The 22,851-nt window shown below is 38.8% G+C and overlaps 1 protein-coding gene across 5 annotated transcripts in view; it reads left to right on the top strand.

Moving 5' to 3' along the window:
• Positions 1–22,851, top strand: part of RALGAPB (Ral GTPase activating protein non-catalytic subunit beta) — an 83,421-nt gene that overhangs the window by 38,417 nt on the left and 22,153 nt on the right. For 4 of the 5 annotated variants that reach the window (XM_055346314.1, XM_055346323.1, XM_055346330.1 and 1 more), the window contains 10 exons: positions 905–969; positions 2,127–2,256; positions 4,043–4,176; positions 5,448–5,630; positions 6,905–7,056; positions 13,444–13,631; positions 15,972–16,078; positions 17,645–17,797; positions 20,020–20,229; positions 22,113–22,271. In XM_055346314.1, coding sequence (XP_055202289.1) covers positions 905–969; positions 2,127–2,256; positions 4,043–4,176; positions 5,448–5,630; positions 6,905–7,056; positions 13,444–13,631; positions 15,972–16,078; positions 17,645–17,797; positions 20,020–20,229; positions 22,113–22,271 — 1,481 coding nt within the window. The remainder of the gene's footprint in view (positions 1–904; positions 970–2,126; positions 2,257–4,042; positions 4,177–5,447; positions 5,631–6,904; positions 7,057–13,443; positions 13,632–15,971; positions 16,079–17,644; positions 17,798–20,019; positions 20,230–22,112; positions 22,272–22,851) is intronic. The other variant, XM_055346338.1, reaches the window with a different exon arrangement.

The raw sequence follows: 22,851 nt of genomic DNA, 5'->3' as shown, positions 1-22,851 counted from the left end.
TGTGGATTTAATCAGTCTTAAAAAGTAATCTGATCAGGAGCACCTGGGTGGCTTAGTTGGTTGAGCATCTGACTGGTGATTTCTGCACAGGTCATGATTTCATGGGTTGTGGAATTGAACCCTGCATTTGGGCCCCAGGCTTTGTGCTCTCTGGGGAATTGACTTGAGATTCTTCTCTGCCTTTGCCCCCTTTCCCCACTCATGCTCTCTCTGTCTCTGTCTCTCTCTCTCTTCCTCTCCCTTAAATAAATAAATATTTTATAAAAAACAGTATGGTCAGAAAGATAGAGCTGTGATTTTTATTTTGTGATTTCTTTTATTTCTAAAAGAATATCTGTTTTTTAAAAGTATTCTATAATATTTTTCTTAGTTTTTATTAGCCTTGAAATTGAGATGTCTACAATCGTTTTAAACACCAATTTAAAAATATTTGATAGTGGTCATGTTTTTATATAGTTAAGTTTGGGCTTCAGACTTATTTTAGAAAATGTAGTTTTAAAACTTTGAGGGCAGGGACACCCTGGGTGGCTCAGTGGTTGAGCATCTGTCTTTGGCTCACGGATCTGGGATCGGGTCCCACATCAGGCTCCTTGCACAGAGCCTGCTTCTCCCTCTGCCTCTGTCTCTGCCTCTCTCTCTGTCTCATGAATAAATAAATAAGATCTTTAAAAAAAAAAAAAAAAAAAAAGAACCTTGAAGGCAGATCAGAATTAGGGCATTTCTAAAGAGTGTGGTTTTTTTTTTTTCATGCCAGTCAATGGATTTATTAGTAATTTTATGGATATTTCAGGAACAGTCAGCTAAAATCATATTCTTATCTCTGGTGTTAATTGAGATAGTTTAGTCATTTTAGTATTCTTGTCCTATATTTAAATAAAAAAAAATTTTTTTTTTGCTGTTACAGGGGCAATGTTAAATATTGTTCAAGATTCAGCACTTTTAGAAGCCATTGGTTGCCAAATGGAGATGGTAAGAAGCATACCACATGTAATCTCTCAGATAATAACAATACCTGATTTTATGTAAATGCAGCTCAATGATTCAGAAGGATCCTATTTTAAAATGTATGTTTTGAGGTTTCTTACCGGTGCTTCCTCAGCCATTTGTCAGGTCCCTGGGAGATTCTGCATGAGAGTAATTTCAACTAGATGCAGTCTTTATTTCTGGACAGTTTGCACTTAAAGCTCTTAACTTCTTTTACTGTGTTGGTGAACTGGCTTGAGTAATCTAGGAAAACCCTCCCTATTCCATAATTCCTTCTATCCCTAGTAGATCTAACACTGGCTAGAAACAAGCACCAAGTTTATTCTTTTCCATCTCATGAGCTCTTTTAGCTCCTTTAGACCAAATTCGAAGGTCCCCCAAAGCACCAGTACTTCCAAATTAAAAAAACTTCCCAGAGACTCCCACTGCTCCCTGCTTCTGGCTTCAGGATATGTGATCCCCATGCTTAGAGTAGAGGCAGGAGAGTGGGGAAATTAATATGTTGGATATAGAGCTGAGTAGATGCGGCATGAGTGATCAAATTATTATTAAGGTAATTATATTCCCAATAGGTGGCTAATAATAATCAGCTGATCTGGATATAATGAATTTTGTTTATATGGGGAAAAATGAGAGAAATCTTTAACAGATACCTTTCTTAGCTGCTATACATATAGGAGTTAATCTTTATACTAACCATGATATCATTTGTGTTATATTATGTAATTACATTTGAAAGTTATTATTGTTTGTTTATTGTGTTTTCTTAAGATTGTACTCCTGTTCTGAAATTTTGCTTAGGAGGCCCTAGGGTAATTCTTTAAGGGCCCAGAGTCATTAGCTAGTTAAGTCTAGTGAAAATAGGAAAGGTCTCGGGCTGGCCCTTTGTAAACAGCAGCAAAGAAGACTCCAGAATAGACATCCATAATCATCAGACCCTTCATATCCTTCAGTAGATGGTGTCTCTGTAGAAACACCACTAGTAGTTTTAATCTCTTGTCAGTTTTTATCTGTGAATCCGTTTGTGCTACTGAGTTGGCCCATTCCATTTTATCAGCATGACTTTTAATGACTGACTTCTATCTGTGCTTGTCAGTTTTGGATGTAGCCCTCAAATACTTGATTCATTTTTATTTGACTAGGGTGGTGGAGAAAATAACCTGAAGAGTCATAGTCGTACTAATAGTGGTATTAGTTCAGCAAGTGGTGGAAGCACAGAACCCACAACTCCCGATAGTGAAAGACCTGCTCAAGCTCTCCTAAGGGATTATGGTAAGCCATGTTTGTTTTTTTTGAAATCCAAAGTTCATTGAATAACTTTTAATGCCCAGATATATAAAACAAAATCTTTTTAAACAAAATTTTAATGTTCATAATTTTAATGTACTTAAGTATAATAGATTATTAGTCTGAAAGATTTTTTTTAAGAGAAAACAAATCTTTTAAAATTAGCTCTTATAACTTTCAGTAGCTAGATTTTGGATAGTTTATTAGATTTTATAAATGATTATAGTGAGTGGTCAGAAAATCTCTATATTCTGTATCAGATATTGGTACTGCAGAGAAATAGGATGTCCTCTGCCTCAGGATAACAGAGCTAGCCAGCACATCAACTACTGGTAGTGTGATAAGTGGAGTAGTAAAATATACATTAGATGGAACTCAAAGGAGAGAGTCTTTGTGTTTAAAAACTATAAATGCTACTATATACAACTGGTTAGATTTTTCAGTCACAAATTTTAAGTGAAAGTAAGGAAACATTTGCTAGTAGAGCATCCTGTTCAATTATGGCCTCTACCCTTGGCAATTACTTTTATGGGTTCTGTGAATTTGTGGGTGCTTTTGTATTTTTACACATAATTATTAATATTGTATTGAATCTGTGAGTGCTAGTCTGATTTGACTGGAATGAAATCTAGATCCTTAGATGTGAATTTAATTTTTTAATTATCTGGAGCATTCATGAGCCTAGGAGTCCAAGCATGTTTAAATTTGGGTTAAGTATCCTTGAGCATGTCAGATAACATCAGGTCATTGTGTGGTTATTCAATAAATTTGGATATTGCATTTATAAATAAGCTATTTAAATTGTTACCTTATTCATTATGTTCATGGATTTAAGTGTATTATAGGTGAAAATTTGTTTTTCATGCTTTCTAAAACATTTTTAAACTAAAAAACCTTTTGAATTATTGTATGTGTTCTAACATGAATGTTTGAAGTGATTATTGTTTGTTTCAGCCTTTTGAACTGGTGTTAGTTCTCCTTGTAATGTCATAGTTTTTATTAAGAAATCCAGATTTGTGTTAGTGTCGCATGAATGTCTCTCTTTAATGATCATTCCTTTTTCTGTTGTCACTGCCCTCTTTCTGATAGGATCGACAGGTATAATGTCCCTAAAGCTTCCTTTATAAATTCCATTTAAATTTGTCCTTATTTATTATTAGCTAAGTAGTAATTACATTTAAATGTAGAACTGGAGGCCATATAAATACATGGTGACTTGGTTATTTACTTTTTTAAGAAGTATTAAAGTAGCTTTAGAGAATTAAATGTTAAAATGTGTTTGAAAAGGCATTGCATGTGACTTTTGATAGTTTAAATCCTAAAAATAATTTCAACAGATGTTTTGGGATAGTCCTAGCATCTGAGGAGATTCTAAAATGTGAATTATTTTTTCTATAAAATTCTGAGGAAATAATTGATAGCCTTTTCATTGTTTTTATGAAAATATAACTCTATGAGTTAATTAAGAAATTCTAAAATTTATATTATTATAAGACTGATACTGAACTGCCAAATCCTAGTGGATGTCTGTATAAAAGTACCTGAGCTGGGAGCTAGAAGCTGCTTTGGTCCAGTGTGTGTGCCCTGTGCACTGTTGTTTAGTCAGGCTTGATACTCAGGCCAGTGGGGTGGGGAGCATAGCACTGTGTGGGTGCCCGTCGTGCTCACTGTGGCTGCTGTGGTCTGTGCCTGGTGGAATGCTGTGCTTCTCGTTACTAATGCTTAGTTGTTTTCCCTCCCTGTGGGATGTGGCATTGGGGTTATATCCTAGCTCTTAATACAGATTCAGCTGCTGGGCTCCTGATTCGCAGCATTCATCTTGTCACCCAAAGACTCAACTCTCAGTGGCGGCAAGACATGAGCATATCACTGGCAGCGCTGGAGCTCCTCTCTGGCCTGGCAAAGGTGAGAAGGACAGTTCTTTTATTTTAGCCCAACAGCTTTAGACCATGACTCTTTTTCCTGTATCTCCCAACTCCTTGATACGGGTATCATAGTGTTGCTTATACTCAACATAGTTTGTACCCAGAGTGTGCAAAAATGAGCCTCCAAGTGAAATTTTACAAAATGAACTTTACTTCCTTTAATAGGTTCAAAGATTATGAATAATACTTTTGCTGTTAAGTTACAGGAAACATTTCAATCTTCCTATTTATTTGCATATGCTAATAGAATACTTGTTGATTTTGTATTTGCTTATAATACCCTTAAATTTCCAACTTGACATTTGGTGCTGTTGTAGGATCATATGATTTGAATAAATACATATAAAAATGTACATATGTCTCAAAATGTGCTGAGTAGAAGAAGCTAGATCCCCTCCCCTCAAAAAGAATACAATACATATAATTTTATTTGTATAAAACTCTAGAAAATGCAGATTAACCTGTATTGGCAGAAAGCAGATCAGTAGTAACATAGGAGGGGGCATAAAGAAGTAGAAGAAAGGATTAGAAAGGTGCATGAGGATATTTTGGGGGGTGATGGGCATGTCTGCTATTTTGATTGTGGTGATATGATAGTTTACAAGTGTATATTTATGCCAAAATTTATAAAATTGTTCACTGCAAATATATGTAGTTTCCTGTATGTTAATTATACCTCTGAGCAGCTAGCTATACAGAACTTTATAGCCCATAGAGCATCACTGCAGCATCGGGTTATAGGGCTTAAGAAATGTACACATGTTGCATTGCCAGCTATTCTTTTGATATCTAGCAATGATGAATAGGTGCATCTAGGAGTTTAAAATGGTTTTAGCCAATGAAGAAATATGCTAAAATGAAATAACTGTTGTAGAGTTTGAAAAATGTCCTATGATTTTATAGAGTATTATGTGATAATTTATCTGAAATATTGTTTCTCTGTATAAATAATATTTTATTTTTAAGATATATTTATTTATTTGAGAGAGAGGGGGAGAGAGAATGTCAAGCAGGCTCTACCCGCAGCACAGAGCCCCATCTGGGCCTTGGTTTTAAACCCTGACCTGAGCCACAATCAAGAGTTGGACACTTAATTGATTGAGCCACCAAGGTGCCTCTGTATAAATAATATTTTAAAAAGCGAAGTTTTCTGTGGTGTATTACTGTGTCAGAAAGGCCAGGCTACAGTGAAGATACTGTGAAATTGGTACAGTTTCTGGCTAACTGTGTTCCCCATATGAATATGCTCAGGTGAAGGTGATGGTTGACTCGGGAGACCGGAAACGAGCCATCAGTTCTGTGTGCAGCTACATCGTATACCAGTGTAGTCGGCCAGCTCCTCTTCACTCCCGCGATCTGCACTCCATGATAGTAGCAGCTTTTCAGTGTCTCTGTGTTTGGCTGACAGAGCACCCTGATATGCTTGATGAAAAGGTTAGTTTACTAGATCTTATTTTTAATTTTTTAATTTTTTTATTTTTATTTTTTATTTTTTTTTATTTTTTTTTATTTTTAATTTTTTTAAAAAAGATTTTATTTATTCATGAGAAACACAGGCAGAGGGAGACACAGGCTCCACACAGGGAGCCCCATGTGGGACTCGATCCTGGGTCTCCAGGATCATGCCCTGGGTCGAAGGCAGACACCCAACTGCTGAGCCACCCAGGCGTCCCAGTTTACTAGATCTTAAAAGAGGAAGGAGAAAAAATGTATGTTGGGAAAATGCCTCCTAAAAGAGAATATTTAAATACACTATTGCATACTTTAAACTGAATATACTTGTTATATTTTGATAGAACACTTGTCCTTTTGAGCACAACTCAAAAATTGTCATCATGCTTGTATTTGGTTGCAAATTAACCCATAGAGAAGTTCTTTTGAAAGATAGAGCCTTGACTGATTTATCTGAACTATCAAGAATATTCTTTCTTGAAAGGATGTGGTAGCCTCAAGATGGTCAGAAGGCACTTTGATCACCCATTGCCAAACTTCAAAGGGCAGTTGGTAGCCAGGCTACAAACCTAGAGCATAGCTTGATGTAAAGGTTTGCCTGTATGTAAAAATTCCATTTCACATGTTTTCCACTTTCAGATAGGCCCAGATATCCCAGATATCTAGGCTGATTTCCTTTGCCATTGTTTTATTAATAATTTCCTTATATGGAGGCAGGCAGTTATGAAGAATTCATAGTATAAGTAAGAGATATCAGGCTCGTTGAATATTTATGGAGAGCTTTATATCGTTTATAAAATAATACTGTTGATTAAATTTTAGTTATTTTCTTTATGGTTTCTAACGTTATGGTACCAAGAATTGCTTAAAAATGTCAGTAACTGATGAACTTCATTTTGGACAACCTAATATGTCTTATTAAACTACCCCAGGTTTAGCTGAATTACTCTTCTATCTCTTTAACTTGGGCTTTCTTGATCCTATAGTCTGTGGTAATTTTATAAGGATTATGACTGATAAGATTGAATTAGATTTATCATTAATTATTATCTAACTCAACACAAATTCATTTCTTTAAAGAGAAATTGGGGGGGCAAAGTTTATTATATTATTGTGAAATTAACCTACACATATTAAAATGAGAAGCAAGCTTGAGCCTACCAGCCAAAACACAACCACTGTTAGCATTTTGATGTACTTAATCTTCTCACAAGATAGGTATATTACAAAAACTGATTTGCTTTTCCTGCTTCTAGGACTGTCTTAAGGAAGTATTGGAGATTGTGGAACTGGGTATTTCAGGAAGTAAGTCCAAGAACAGTGAGCAAGAGGTCAAGTACAAAGGAGATAAGGAGCCAAACCCTGCATCTATGAGGGTAAAGGATGCTGCTGAAGCCACTCTAACATGGTATGAAAGTGACTGCACAGGGATTGTGCCTGGCAGTTAGATGGGGTTAGCTATGATCCATGTTGCTTCCTCTCCCCAGTTGTTCAGCATTAAGTGATATAACCTTCCAGGATACTTTTTCTCTAGAAGTAAAGTGGAAAGGAAAAACATGTTTTGGGAACCAAACCAGGAGTGTGGGGCTGGGAGTTTGAGTCCTTGTTTTTCTGTGCTAGTTGGCATTAATTGAAGACATGTCGTGGTAGAATTAGAAAGGATCTTGGAGAACTTTACTCTCCTCTTCACTTTGGTGCCTGAGTCCAGAGATGGGATCTGCCTGAGGTCACACTATTAGGTCTCCTCCTTTTTAGCTTAGTGATCTGTAGTCTATTACATTTATAGTATAGATTAGAAGTTCATTCAGTCAGGATTTCTTGAGTTCCCTCTTAGGAACTCATAATAGGGTTGTAAAGATAAATCAGATTCAGTTACTGCCCTCAAAGAGCTTCTTGTCCAGTAGGGAAGATAAGAGATGAACACAAATAGCTGTAATGTTGGGAGGAGAATAAGTGCTGCAGGAGAAGAGGTATAATAATGTGTTGGAAGGGGGAAATGAATAATTCCAGCTAAGGGGAAATCAGAGATTTCTAGAGAAGATGACATTGGACCTGACTTTCACAGGATGGATGAAGTTTCATCAGAAGCCAGATTAAAGAGTAGTTAAGGCAGCAAGAGAAGATTCACTACCTAATCATTTAGGTAGTGAAGGAATGGAAACAGGTTGGAACCTTAGAAAAGTAGCAGAGATTGCTTAGAGAGTTTGCATTTGGCAGATAAGTGAGGAAAGTGGAAAGAGGGAAGGAAGGCAATGTAGGCCCATTTATGGATTAAAGGGAAGGAGTTGAGTGGAGAAGATTAGGTAGAATCATAGTGCAGATGGAAAGATGGGACTTAGGAAAAGGTGAGTGTGGGTGAAGACCCAGAACACATGAGAGCATGAAGGAGGATGTTTGGTCAGTCTGGATTGCTCGTTCTGGTCTTAAAGTGGTAGGCAAGACTACTCGCAGATTTGTATGTACATTGGCCGGTACCAGAGTCCCAGAGTCTTTGGAGTTCAGTGGTCTGTTTGTCACTTGAGGCATGCACAATAAAGTTGGATCTCTTCCTTGTGGGCTTTGGTTACTCAGTACATTTTTAGAAGCATGCATGCTTCAGTTTAGTCCTGCTTTACTACGCTAGCTAGGCATTCAGTGGGATTCTGGAAGTTTGGCTAATAGCTAGAAAATCAGAAAAGTGTGAATGTGGCTGTTGAAACATTTGCTAACACAGACAATGAGTATTAGAAATAATAAGAGTTCAGGGAGTTGCCTGGATGGCTTGGTTGGTTAAGTGTCCAACTCTTGGTTTCAGCTCAGGTCATGATCTCATGAGTGGTGAGATCAAGCTCCATCTTGGGCTCCCTGCAGAGAGTCAAAGATTCTCTTGCTGTGCCCCTCCCCACCACTCTATGTGTGTGTGCCACACACACGTATGGCACACACACTCCCTTTCTCTCTCTCTCTTTCCTTTTTTTTTTTTTTTTTTTTAAGATTTTTACTTATTTATTCATGAGAGACCTAGAGAGACATAGGCAGAGGGAGAAGCAGCCTCCCCGTGGGAAACCTAATGTGGGACTTGATCCCGGAACTTCAAGATCACACTCTGAGCCAAAGGCAGATGCTTAACCACCCAGGCATATCTCTCTCTCTCAAATAAGTAAATAAATCTTAAAAAAAAAAAAAAAGTTCACAGAGAAGACCATGTGGGTGTGGGGTAGACTGAAAAGCTTTATGAAAGAACTGAGTCTTGATGTGTGCCTGGAAGAGTAAGAAGGATATAGAGAGAACGGGGGAGAGCATTTCTCACTGGGAACTCTGTATTATACAAGAGTAAGTCTGCTGCATCCAGCCTCAGTGAGACATTCTGATGAGAGTATGACTGGCAATGAGAATTGGATGTGTGCTCAGAATGAGTAGTGAGCCCTGGCTTCCTAATCCTAGCCAGTGGTTATCTAGGTGGCTCATCTGTTTTATCTGCAGCTGTCTTGTCTCTGCTGGCAATTCCACAAATGATATCTCCAGTTACCTGTCTTGAAGAGGGCCCTGCAGATACTGTCATCATGAAACCTGTCCCAAAATAAATCTCACTGTTCCCTCAAAATTACGGCTTTATGTCTGCATCACTGCTGTTTTCTGGTTATGCAAACACAGACAGACCTTTGGCTTTTTTTCTGATTTTATCTCTGCTTTATTTGTCATTGACATATGAAGCCAGTGACTGAGTATAGTAGACTTTATTTTTGGAAGTATTTCCCCCATCCCCTCTAACTTCAGCATGCTAGTTTATGCTCTTCTCACTTCTTGCCTAATTTCCCTGTTTTTAATCTTACCCTTCCTGTTCATCTTGCATTCCATTTTTTAACTCGTCCTTAGGAACTGCTTTTTTTTTTTTCTTGCTGCTTGAGTGGTTGAAAACTGAATAGATCTCTGTTTCCTGCTATGTTGTCTGAACTCCTTGTCCAGTTTTCAAGGCCCTCCTTATTCTGTCTCCACTTACACTGTCTGATATTTCCCAGCACATCCCTTCTGCCATAGTGGGACCTGGCAGGCCATTTGTGGCTGTGAACTGGGCATGCTCATACCTGTCTTTGTGTATTCCCTGGGTTTCATGACTTCCTTCTTTTCCCGGAGGGTCACATCCTCTTACTGTTCAGTGCTCACATCAGATCTAGCTACCTCCTTGGAACCTTCCTTGGCTGTTCTGTTTCTGAATGATGACTCTTTTCTGCACCTTGCTCATTTAGCCAGACCCTACTGCATAGTATGGAATTCTATACTGTCACGATCATATCTGGTTATATTTGATACATAGTGTTGTCTCCCCAACTTGGGCAGAGGCCACATTTCCTTCTTTAACACCTCTCACAACGCTAAGAATAGACAGTTATGAAGTACAGATTGGCTGGTTTGGGTGTTTTCTCCTTCATGTACTAATACAAATTCAGAATTAGGACTCTTGGAAGTTTTTTCAGCAGGCGCTCTGCTTAGGCCACTTGTAAGACATGTTTACAGAATATTTAGTCTCCAATTTGGGGATACTCTAACCCCCACGGTTCCCATTTCATTTTTATTATTAAAAATTCGATGTTTACATTGAACTGAAATCTCCCACTTTGCATTCTATATATATATATATACACATATATATATAAATATATATACATATATATACGTATATATATTTATATATATATATATAAAAAATTTGAACTTACGGTATTTTTTTTAAAGATTTTTATTTATTCATGAGAGACACAGAGAGAGAGAGAGAAGCAGAGACACAGGCAGAGGGAGAAGCAGGCTCCATGCAGGAAGCCTGACGTGGAACTCGATCCTGGGTCTCCAGGATCAGTTCCTGGGCTGAAGGCAGCGCTAAACTGCTGAGCCACCCAGGCTGCCCGCCTTCTACCTTTTGTTTCTAATTCAAACTCTCTCTTTTTTTTTTTTTAAACGTTTCGTTTTTGTTTTTTCTTTTTAAAGATTTTATTTATTTATTTATTTATTCATTCATTCATTCATTCATTCATTCATTCATTCATGAAAGACAGAGAGGCAGAGACATAGGCAGAGGGAGAAGCAGGCCCCACGCAGGAAGCCTGACGTGGGACCCGATCCCGGGACTCCAGGATCGTGCCCCGGGCCAAAGGCAGGCACTAAACTACTGAGCTACCCAGGGTCCCTAATTCAAACTCTTGATAGAGGAGGAGTCCTTTTTTCCAGGCAGTAACAATGTCTGAAGATAGTGCTCATGAAGATAGTGGTTCATTTCGCCAATACTTCAAGCTATTTGTTGTATGACAGAGATTCAAGTACCTTTATTATCCTGGTTATTCTCTCAGTGGTGTGGGTTTGACTACATACCTCTTAAAGGTGGTTTACAAGTACAATATTCTAGGTGGGGTTGGATGATCTTTACACTCTATAGGATATTATATTTTCATTAAAATGTACTTGGATACTGCACTGGGTTTTCGAGAACTTGATGATTTGCATAAAGTCAACTAAAATTAGAGTCTTTTTCACACATTTATCTTTTGTCTGTTTTTCTCATCCTGTACTTACTTGTTTGGGGGTATTTGGATGTACAGAACTCTACATTTAAACTTGAGATCTCGTTATGTAAGATTTGCCTCATTATTTGGATCCCAACTCCTCCTCTAACATGCTAGTTTGCAGCTCAACTTTTGGTCAACCAAAGATTTAATGAGCCTGCTATGCATGTTTCCTAATCAAAGACACTCATGAAAATGTTGAACAGAGATTCACAAAGCATATCATCAGAGTTTTTTTTTTTTTTAAAGGTTTTATTTATTGGGACACCTGGATGGCTCAGCATTGGGGCATCTGCCTTTGGCTCAAGGTGTGATCCCAGTCTGAGGAGGTCTGGGGATCAAGTCCCACATCGGGCTCCCTGCAGGGAGTCTGCTTCTCCCTCTGCCTATGTCACTGCCTCTCTCTCTGTGCCTCTCATGAATAAATAAATACAATCTTATTTTATTGATGACCTGATTTTATTTATTTATTTGTGAGAGGCACAGAGAGAGAGAGAGGCAGAGACATAGGCAGAGGGAGAAGCAAGCTCCATGCAGGGAGCCTGATGCATGACTCCATTCCAGAACCCCAGGATCACAACCTGAGCCAAAGGCAGATGCTCAACCACTGAGCCCCTCCCCCAGGTGCCCCTCAGCAGGGATTTCCATTCAGATTGACAGGGATATTTTAATGATGTCTCCAGGTTTATACCATACACTATCAAAAACTTGTATGTCTTGATTTCAGAAACCATTCTCCACCTTTTTGGTCTAGTCACTCACTATATGAAGTCACATTTTCCTATTTTCTGGTCTGCTGGTATTTCATCTGTTTTCCACAAATCCTTAGAGGCTTGAACTCACCATCAGATTCTCTTGGTCTTTGAAATTTTTAGACCATTCTCCTAACAGGAGGGAAAATTTTAGATGAAAAACATCTGTTTAGCGGTGTTGCCTTCCATTATCAAAGGTATTTGGGTTCAGGCATTAGAATGAAGGAGAAAGGGAGAGGCCACTCAAGTTAAAGATTGAGATGACAAAAATGTGTTGGAGAGTATTAGCTTTACAAATGAGGTGCATATGGGGAAGGCTTCGCGGCAAACCAGTAGTATGTCTGATCTACATGAGATGCATATGAAGGATCAGGTAATATTAGGACCATAAGGTAAATTTATTACAAGGTACTTTCTGTGCTTCAGTTTCTTCATTATAAAATGAGAATAATTATGGTACTTACCTTATAGGGTTGTTTTGATAGCTAAATAAAAGAACGTGTGTAAAGTGCTTAGAGCAGTGGCTCATGATAAGTGCCAATTATTATTGTTAATTGAATGTATGCAGAAATTTCTACAGACATAAACATTTCTGAATGTTAAGTCTTGTGTAGTTGAATTCCAGTTTACAAAACATTGTTTTTTCGTAAATATTCTTATTTAGTAATTACAATAGTTCTGTGAGATGTACTAGTAATGCCTCTAGTCTCATCTGTAAAATGAGGACAGTGTCTACTCAGGGCCACACAGTGCTAAGGCAGCAATCCCTGGTTTCTGGTTGCTTAAAGATCACTTATCACATCTGAGCCTGAATTTCCTCATCTGAAAAATTGAGATTTGGCTGGTCTTTGGGTCCTTTTCTAGGGCTAGAAGGCGTTAGCTAGTACAGTCCTGATACCTGGAGCACATAACATGTTTTTTTCAATATATCTTTGGGAGCTCCACAGTTTGGAGATGTGGTTAGTCAGGTTCTCTGGGTTAGCAAGCTCTGAGAGAAATTTCTTTGCAAGAAGTTTATTAGAAGGTGCTCTTAGGATCAGGTGCTTATGGGAGTGAAGGGGGCAGGGCTGAGCAGAGGGAAGGACTAAGCTGGAACAGATGCAGCAAAGAACTCTGGGGCTGGGTTGGGCCTTTAGGGGTCTCAGAGGTAGGGCAAGGGGCCTGGGACTTGATACCACCACACCCTTTCACTGGCTGTGGGTTGTCCTGGGACAAAACGTTGATTTGGGGTGAGGTGCTTTTTCTTGACTGAGAGCAAGTCCTAGAGAGGGATGCAGCTGAAAGCTGTGGCCACCATCTCTCTGTGCTGTGGGGGAATGAAGCTTTCAGTCTTGAAGGCAGGAATCTGGACCACATACCACAATGTCCACCACAGAGAGTAATCTGACTTGCAAAGAGGAAGCATGGCTGTGGTCACTTAAAATTCAAAGTAGAAGGACACATTGATGCATGAGGTTAACCTAAGATTTTGCTTTGGGGATTTACTGTTATCTTTTGCATTCTCCATAGTATTATGCAGTTGCTCGGCGCATTTCCTTCACCCAGTGGTCCTGCCTCTCCTTGTAGTCTGGTGAATGAGACCACTTTGATTAAATACTCAAGGCTGCCAACCATAAACAAGCATAGTTTCCGGTACTTTGTCTTGGATAACAGTGTCATCCTGGCAATGCTGGAGCAACCTCTTGGAAATGAACAGAGTAAGTTTCAGTACTTTGGGCCTTCTCCACTGCTAAATCGACATGTTCATCAGTACTCGCAGGCTGTTTCCAGGATCAGGGAAGAAAAGACTGCAAATTTACAGAATTTTGCATTTGTCAAAAGGTCTTCTAGCTGTGTGATAATAGTACCTGAAAAATAGAGGGTCAGAAAATAGAATATACGTATTAAGCAGAATCTTTAGAGGCTCTTTGAATGTATCTGAAATACCAGAAAAGAGCTCTCTAGTTCTATAAAAAGTTTATTTTAGTGGGGTTTTATTTATTTATTTATTTATTTATTTATTTATTTATTTATTTATTTATTGTTTTCTATGTATAAAAATTATTATTACTCTTCTTGAACTTTGGATCTTGCCCTTCTCTTCTCCTGGCCCTCACTCCACTTTGTGGGGCCACCCAAACAGGTGGGAGGTTTGAGGAATTGTCTTGGCCTGCTCCTTCCTGTTTCTCCTTTCCACAATTGATGTCCAAGTTTCTACCTACCCAGTGACTTGAATCTTTTTTTCCTTTCCATCCCTCCCAATACATCCAAATGCAGGGCCTTATTATCTCTTACTGAGATTATTGTAGTTGCTTCCTACTTAGTCTGATCCCCCCTTCCTTCTGCTTCCAATATGTCTGACCCTGCCCCCAATCTTGCTGCCACCATTGTATTCTTCCTCAAATGTGGATCTGACCATGCCGGTGCCCTCCTGAAAGCCGTTTAATGATTTTCCATTGACACACCATGCACTGGTTCCCTCCTCAACTTCAGTTATAAACCATCTCAAGGTATATGATTACCACTGCAACCCAGGCTACTCAAAATACATTTTTTTTTTCTGATGGTAGTTGGAATCAGCCAGTATGTAAAGCAAGCATGTTCCCAGAGAGACCCTTATTTCTTGAAAAGTGAAGGTTACAGAACCCACAGAGAGGGTCCCGGGAATCATTCACTGTTCCTTCATTTATAGGTGAAGAAATGGAGGCTCAGAGAGGATATATGACTTGGTCAGGGTTACTCAGGAAGTACATGGTATGGCTAGGACTAGTGTCCAAATTTTGAGTGTTTCTGTTGTCCTTGTCCCATAAGATTTTCTCAGTAATTAAATATTTGACTTCTTACCTTTACAAAGGTGAACAGTGTTTTACAGTCCTAAGCAGATTCTTTTGAGATTGTAGGAGTAGGATCTCATGAATCCATAAAATAAAGTGAGACATTTCCCTATAGTTAGGGGATGAGTGAATACCATCACAGGTTTCCATTGTATGGTGATAAGATACAAAGACTTTAATATGAAAATAGATGTGGCCTTTAATCATTTTCCAACTCCAGAAACACTGGTTCCAACTCTTTCCTGCATGTACTTCTTCTCTATCCCAAACCTAGGGCTTGCTTCACTTTCTTCCCTGGTTCCCTGGCTTGTGCCTATTATTCATAATTCCTCCAGCTTTCTACTCCCAAGCCACCTGCTAAGGAGTCTGAAATCCCAGTGTCCCCTTTGGGTTTCCTGGCCTGAGGGGTAAGTGTCAGCCCTCTTCCAGATTTTTTAGGACTTCCCTTCTCTCATTCCCAGTAATTTCACTGCATCAGAAGTCTACTAAAAACATAAGCAGATGGGATTTTATAGATTTACAAGGACATTTTTATAGTTTATTGTAATAGGTAATAACAGAAGAAGTGAGAAAGAAAGTTTGAACAGGTTTAACTCTCACACCAGGACAAAAGGGAGGAATAAGGAGGAGGATCTGGGCCACTCCGCAAGTCCATCCTAAGTTTTTTCCCCTCCCATCCCCTGCCCCTGAACTTCCCTGGGATGGAACAGTGACTGCCTGTGGTGGATAACACACAGGTCTGGATGAATGCAACAGCAGCACTGCAGAATCCTAGTCTGCCTTTCTGTACTTTGGTTCTTCTCAACACTGGAAGAGTATTGCTTAGGAGAGTGTTTGCCAAAAATGTTATTTGTACCACTGGAGGCATGTGAGATGACGTTAGTATGTTGAACATTATTTTATGTATTGTTAAACATGTGTTTAAAAAACACATTATTAGCACACCACAATTCAGAGTTTTCCATTTAAAGATACGCTGTTTCCTTTTAAAATAGACTTAAGTTTTAAAAAGAAAGTAAGTGGTTGTTACAGAATAAGATAATAGTACTTACTTATGGTCTGTGGATAAGGCAGAAACCACAGAGGTGGCTCACTAAGAAAAACCACTGTGGTGTTCAAACACTATGCTAGGGCTTTGATTATTAGAGGCTCTTCAGTTGATAACAGGTGTATTATATATAGTTGTCTGAAATAGAAACTTTTTACACCAATATTTTATTCCAGATGATTTTTTTCCCTCTGTCACTGTGCTGGTTCGAGGAATGTCTGGAAGACTTGCTTGGGCACAACAACTTTGCCTTTTACCCAGAGGAGCAAAAGCAAATCAGAAGGTATCCATTAGACGTTACAGGGAAGTGACAAGGAGTGAGTGAGTGCATGCTAGTGTGCATGCGTGTTATGATTTAAAGGTTAAATAACATCCCAACAAAATTCATTGGTAAATACTTTTGATCCTAGCCAGGGTTCAGTCAGTTGGTTCACATCAGAATCATCTTAGAAGGCCATAATTCCCACATCCACTAAATTACTCTTTAAAGACATCTTTAAGGTTGGTGTGTTTTCAAAAAGCTTTCCAGGTGATTCTGATATCCGTTTATGATTAGGAACTACTGTTCTGAGCTGTGGCCTCATTTTTTTATGTGGTGTTAGAATATAATAAAACTCAGGTAAACACCATATATGCAAAACATTTGGCCAGATTCATGATCTCTCTGGTAGCAGGACTTAGTTTCAAATCGTTTTTATATAATTTATTCCTGTATAATTGATAATATGCCCTATAATTTTTTGAATATGCTGTATACTGAAATCTTATTTGGGGTGGCATAGTTTATTTTCTTTATAACATTTGTAATTTTGTGAGTAAAATTTGCTTATGGGAAAAGATTGGAAAATTCAGATAATCAGGAAGAAGTCTTAAGTCATCTGGACTCTCGCTTTCTAGAAGTAGTCACTCTTAATATTTTAGTGGATTTCTTTACAATATTTTTTACTTTCTGTACACAATAATATTAAATAGAATTTGAGTCCCATTTGTATGTTGTTCTTTTCACTTATTATATTACAAGCTTATACTTATGTTACTAAAAATTCTTTAAAATATGACTTCATAAAATGTCACCAGCATTTAACAGAGACAACCGCAAAACTGGAGCATGTGTCTAAAATCATTTAACATCCTAGATGTCTTTTAGGTGAGATGCGTTTTTACCCTGTGAGGAACACACCTCTGTTTTCACATGGTGGCGTCATGCAGATCACATTCTGTCAGCACTGTAAGCCACTAAATTAGCATTAAAGACAGGAGGAAGGAGATCAGGAAAAGAACGAAAATTTGTTGATGGTTTAATATGTGTGTTATACATTTTTATTTAATCATTAAAACAACCTTATGATGGATTATTTCCACTTCAGTTGCAAAAACAAATCCGCACAGTTAATGTATGTTAAAGCAGGGATTTGGAGCCGTGAGGATCTGGATTTGGTATTCATTTGAACTCACTGTCTAGAGAACCCCAATGGACCTAAACTTGTACTTTGTTATATGGGATAATTTGAGACCCCTTGGGGAAGAGGAAAGTTTGAGTCTTAAGCTCTGAACTGCCTTATCCATTGGTTTGCCACTTAATATGAGAGATTCTGGCCTGGGGCAGTTGAGGTTTACAACCCATAAGTCAAAAAATCTACAAATTGATGAACATTTTTATAATAGTAAAAGAGTACCCTGGAACACAGGCTATTTACCTTTGTGTTAGCAGTGGTATTTGTAGATTATTACTGAGTTCTAGTGTTATGTAATCCCAGGAAAACAGGCATCCAAGAGACCAGGGAAGTGCATGTCATTACAGATGGCACCAAATGTAATACACATAATATTATTTGTTTTATTTTAACAGCTTTTTGTACCTGAACCCCGTCCAATTCCTAAAAATGATGTTGGATTTAAATATACTGTCAAACATCGACCATTTCCTGAAGAGGTGGATAAGATTCCTTTTGTGAAAGCAGATCTGAGCATTCCAGATTTGCATGAGATTGTCACTGAAGAAGTAAGATAAGTTATTGTCAGCTTTTGTTAAAGGGAATTACTATAAACATTCTTGAACAACTGCCATGGTTGAGACTGCTTTTTTTTTTTGGTGTTACTGGAGGTGATTCATAAGATGGCGTAGATCTCTGTCATCCAGGTTATCATGGAAGACAGTTATAGTTTGTGGCTGATTGAAAGGACCTGGACTTCTCTCGTAGAGAGGTGTCTGGGCTGCCAGGGCTGGTCCGTGGTAGGTTTCTGCAGGATGGGGACATGATCAGACTCTCGTGGAGGATATTTGGAGAAGGGAGACCCATTCAGAGACTTTGCTGACCATCCAGACAGGGAAAAGGAAGGACCGCCTGACATACTGGAAGTTGAAACACATGGAATGTGCCGTAGCGGTAGACCCAGGCAGTCTTCAGTTGGTAAAGGAAGCCAAAGAGCTGAAGAGTATAGATTCTAAACCTGAGTGACAAACTATCAGTGCTATTTACAGAAATATGGATTAGTTAGGAAGAGGACAGATTTGGGAATATGGGAAAAATGTATTTGGTTTTAGATTAATATATAGTTAGATTAAGTAATTGGTATCTTAGGTCAAGAGAGAAGAGTTATAAGAAGTAGGGGACAGAAGGATGTCAGGATATGAGAGAACAGAAGGGCAGAAATGGAGGCTGCTTATACTAGCCAGAGAGATGAGGGAGAAGGAGCACTAAGGAGAGACCCCTGGATTTTGGCATGAACGTGCAGGTGACCTTTGAGAGCAGTTCCAAAGGAGTGTTAAAGTCAGGGACAGGAGGGTAAGGGGCTGGGAGAGGCATGGTTAATGAGCAACAGTGAACATAGACTATACTGTTAGCACTTAAGAGAAGGGTACAGAGTAGATAATAGCATGAGGAAATTGTATAGCTAAGGCAAGGCAAAGCTAGCTTTTACTTCTCTTTTCCTTTCTCTCTTTTTTTAAACTCATGGATGTGAGGAATATGAACATGCTTAGAAGCTGAGAGGAAGGAAGCAGTGGAGAAGGGCCTGTGTCTGCTAACACTGTAAGATGGGCTAGGAAAAACCATGATTAATAGAATAAGGCCCTGGAGGCAGTAGGGTCAAGATTCTAAGTGATTGCATCTAGAAGAACCATATTTCTGGTAAGACAGAGGAGGAGAGAGCAGGTGGAGATTCAGAGACATTTAAAGGTGGAAAGGAGGGAAACTGAAGGATCTTATGTAAATTTTAATTTTAGCTCTTAGCAATGAAATAGGGAATAAAAGATGGCTCATAATATTGCCAGGCAGCCCAGCCCAAGTTAAGTAGCATTGCCTGTAGTGAAATTACTTAACTCACTGTGCTGACTTTCTTCGAAAGTCCTTGAGGTCTGGAGGCATTAAGTTAAAAATTTTGAGTGGTATGGAGATGGATGGGGTAAAAATATGGAAGAGTCAAAAAACATAGCCATTTATATGTTTAGAAGAGGTACTAAGATGTTAGACTTGGGGAATTAGGCTTGGTTGGGAAGTAAGTGTAGGTAAAGCCAGGTACTAAATGGCCTGGGAAAATAGGAGGAGGAATTGAATGCTCACAGTGCTGGGAAAGCACAGCTTGAGGAGTGAAAGTGTGGGAGAGCTGTAGGACGGGTCTTATGGTTGGAGAAGAGAATCTCAGGATTGTAATTCTTAAAGTACAGCTTCTCTAAGGTACAGAGTGTGCTCATGGATGGCCAAAGTTGTGAAGTTTGAGGAGGTTATGGAAATAAAAGCCAAGCAATTGCAAGGATCATTGCTCACACCACAGAGGATGGAGTTTAAACTAGAATTGTTCAGAAGGGAAGCAAGGGTTGCGGAGAGTCTCTGAGTCTAGTGGAGTAATCCGTGTGGACGAGGACTTTCAACATGAGGGGACCCTGCAGGATGAGGGTGGACAGTGATCTGGGAATGGGAATGAAAGCAACAACTCTGTCCCCTTTCTTGCCTGTTTGAGGGGAAGCAGAGATAGAATGGTTTCATTTACAGCAAGGAGATAAAGGACATCATTGTTGAGGCGATAGCGCAGGGGTTTTTGGTATTTGTTTTAACCTTGAACATGTTTGCTTGGTTGCATTCTCTATTGAGTTGAAACTCAGTGTTGATCACTGAAAATTATCTGCATTTTTTTCATTGCTTAATACTTTATTTTTAAATTATGGTTAATCCTATTACTTTTTTAAGATAGTTCCAAAAAAATTAAATATTTGGTTTATTTCAGTTAGAAGAGAGACATGAAAAATTAAGGAACGGCATGGCCCAGCAGATTGCTTATGAAATACACCTTGAACAACAAAGTGAGGAAGAATTGCAGAAGAGAAGTTTTCCTGATCCAATTACAGATTGTAAGCCTCCACCTCCTGCCCAAGAATTCCAAACAGCACGCCTCTTCCTTTCACACTTTGGATTCTTGTCTTTAGAAGCATTGAAGGTAATTTTCCTAAATATCTTTGAGTAAATATATTCATAAATTAACATGAAGTTGATGATAGCTAAAACATTTTTTATGTAAATAGAAGAAATTAAAAAAATAAATCTTACCCTGCATGCAAGTAAATGAAATTCTGTGGTGCTGCAATTTTTACTTTGTAAGTCCAAGATAGTTTATCCCACGAATCCTTCAGGATTGAGGGGACAATCCCCCTATCTGAGGGAGATGCTTTGGTAATACACTAAGTTCTGAAATTCTCTGTGTAGGACCCATATCACATGTATAAATGAAATCTATAGATAATTAGAAAAAGAATATTAAAAATCTTCTCCTAATGAACATTTATGACTGAAGGTACAGGCTATAATGAGCTCTGCTCTTTCATACCACTTTGAAAAAGTAACAAGTATTTGTGAGCCGAGAACTTCTTATGTTGTGTAGGTTCTAAGATCAGACTGGCTGGGTTTATAGCCCTGCACTAATGCTTGCCAGCTGTGCAGTCTTGGGCAGTTGCCTAACGTCTCTGAGTCTTAACTCTACATCTGTGAGGAGACGATGAAAGTACCCACCTCACTATGGCTGTGTGAGACTGGGTGAGATGCTTCATGCTTTATTTAGCACACAGCTGGCCAGCCTGGAAGGTAAATACTGCCTTTTTTTTTTTTTTTTTTTAAATAGGCTCCATGCACAGTGGTACTTGAATTCACAACCCTGAGATTAAGAGTCACACACTCTACTGACTGAACCAGCCAGGGCCCTGATATTGCCATTATTCTTTATTCCATTATCCTTAAAACAGTTTTATAAAGAAAAGAGATACTATTCCTATTTTCTAGATGTGGAAACAGGCTCAAAAGTGTGAAATAGCTTGCTTGAGGTGAATTTGGGATTTGTACTAAGGCCTCTTTATTTTGAAAAGCACAATTGAAGAGTGCTAGGCAAGAAGTTACTCATTGCACAAGTTGTCCCCTGCCCTCACTCCCTAGCAGCTGCTTGGTTAAGGGCCATTTAACTTTTTAGAAAAGAAGGGGCAAGGGCACCTGGGTGGCTCAGCGGTTGAGTGGCTGCCTTTGGCTCATGGCATGATCCTGGGTCCAGGATTGAGTCCCGTATCAGGCTTCCTGCGAGGAGCCTGCTTCTCCTTCTGTCTGTGTCTCTGCCTGTATCTCTGTGTCTCATGAATAAATAAATAAATAAAATCTTAAAAAAAAAAAAAAAGGAAAGAAGGGGCAACATTGCTAGTTTTAGGTTTCAGCACACTGATGGAAAATGTTCTGTGTTGTAGAAAAGTGAGTTGGTGATGGAGAGTATGAACATTACTCTGAGCTCACAGAAGTGGCAGGAAGGACAGAGGGAGAGAAAGAATCTCAAGCAGGCTCCAGTGCAGAGCCTGATGTGGAGCTCAATCTCAGAACCCTGAGATAATGACCTGAGCAGAAATCAGGACTGGGCCACTTAACCAAAATTACAATCATAGTATGACCTCTATTGTCTTTAACAAAAAAGACAATTGATAAGAAACTATTTAACATTCTTGTGTACTTCCTTAGGATAATGGTTGTGCTGATTCCTGCCACTTTATAAGTTTTTTACTTAATATTTATTAAACTCTGAACAAGTGTTGGTCTTATATATTTTTTTAAAGATTTTATTTATCTATGAGAAACATACAGGGGGCGGGAGGTGGGCAGAGTCACAGGCAGAGGGAGAAGCAGGCTCCATGCAGGGAGCCTGACGTGGGACTAAATCCCAGGTCTCCAGGATCACGCCCTGGGCTGAAGGTGGCGCTAAACCGCTGAGCCACACAGGCTGCCCAAGTGTTGGTTTTATAATTAGAGTAGTGAAAAGAGATAATAATTTCTCCTTTCTTCCTTTGGTGGTAGGAACCTGCAAATAGTCGCCTACCTCCTCACCTTATTGCACTTGACTCCACGATACCTGGATTTTTTGATGACATTGGATATCTGGATCTCTTGCCATGTCGTCCCTTTGACACAGTTTTTATTTTCTATATGAAACCAGGTCAGAAAACAAACCAGGAGGTAAGATTTCTGAATTTGGGGGATAATTTTTTACGCTGTAAATATAAAAAGTTTTACTTGCGTTGTGCTTATCCATAGTAGGAGATAGGTTATACTTGATGCTTAAAGACTCGTGAACCAGTTCAGAATGGAATTAATGAAAATTATCATGCTCAGAGTCCTAAGTCTTGACGCTCAAAAGAATGTGATTAGGGAGGAGCCACAATGTCTTTCTTCCCCTTAAGGAATTTAGATTGATAGGACAAAAGAAACTAAAGTACAGAAGGTTAGCAACAAAAAGCTAAAACTAGGCCCAGTTGTTTAAGAAGAGTGAAAAACAGCAGTAGATATTTGCTGAACATCTTCTGTGTGGCTCACTGTGCCTGGGTATAGAAGTAAGTAACAGTCTTTCCTCCTGAGGAGCTCATCTTCTAGGTAATTTCGAAAGCAGGTAAATTTCAGTTGAGGCCTGCTTAGCATATGTTTGGGAAAAGACCTCCTGAAGTAAAGTAAAGGGTAAAAATGGAAGACTTAAGTAAAATTTAAGTTAAAGAAAACTTTTAAGTTTTAGAGTAGGAGAATGAAGAAGAAAAATAAAAGG

This window comes from Nyctereutes procyonoides, unplaced genomic scaffold (genome assembly GCF_905146905.1).
Source record: "Nyctereutes procyonoides isolate TBG_1078 unplaced genomic scaffold, NYPRO_anot_genome, whole genome shotgun sequence".
Lineage (NCBI taxonomy): Eukaryota > Metazoa > Chordata > Mammalia > Carnivora > Canidae > Nyctereutes > Nyctereutes procyonoides.
The sequence above is the reverse complement of the archived record's forward strand: the minus strand, read 5'-3'. Positions and strand labels throughout refer to the sequence as shown.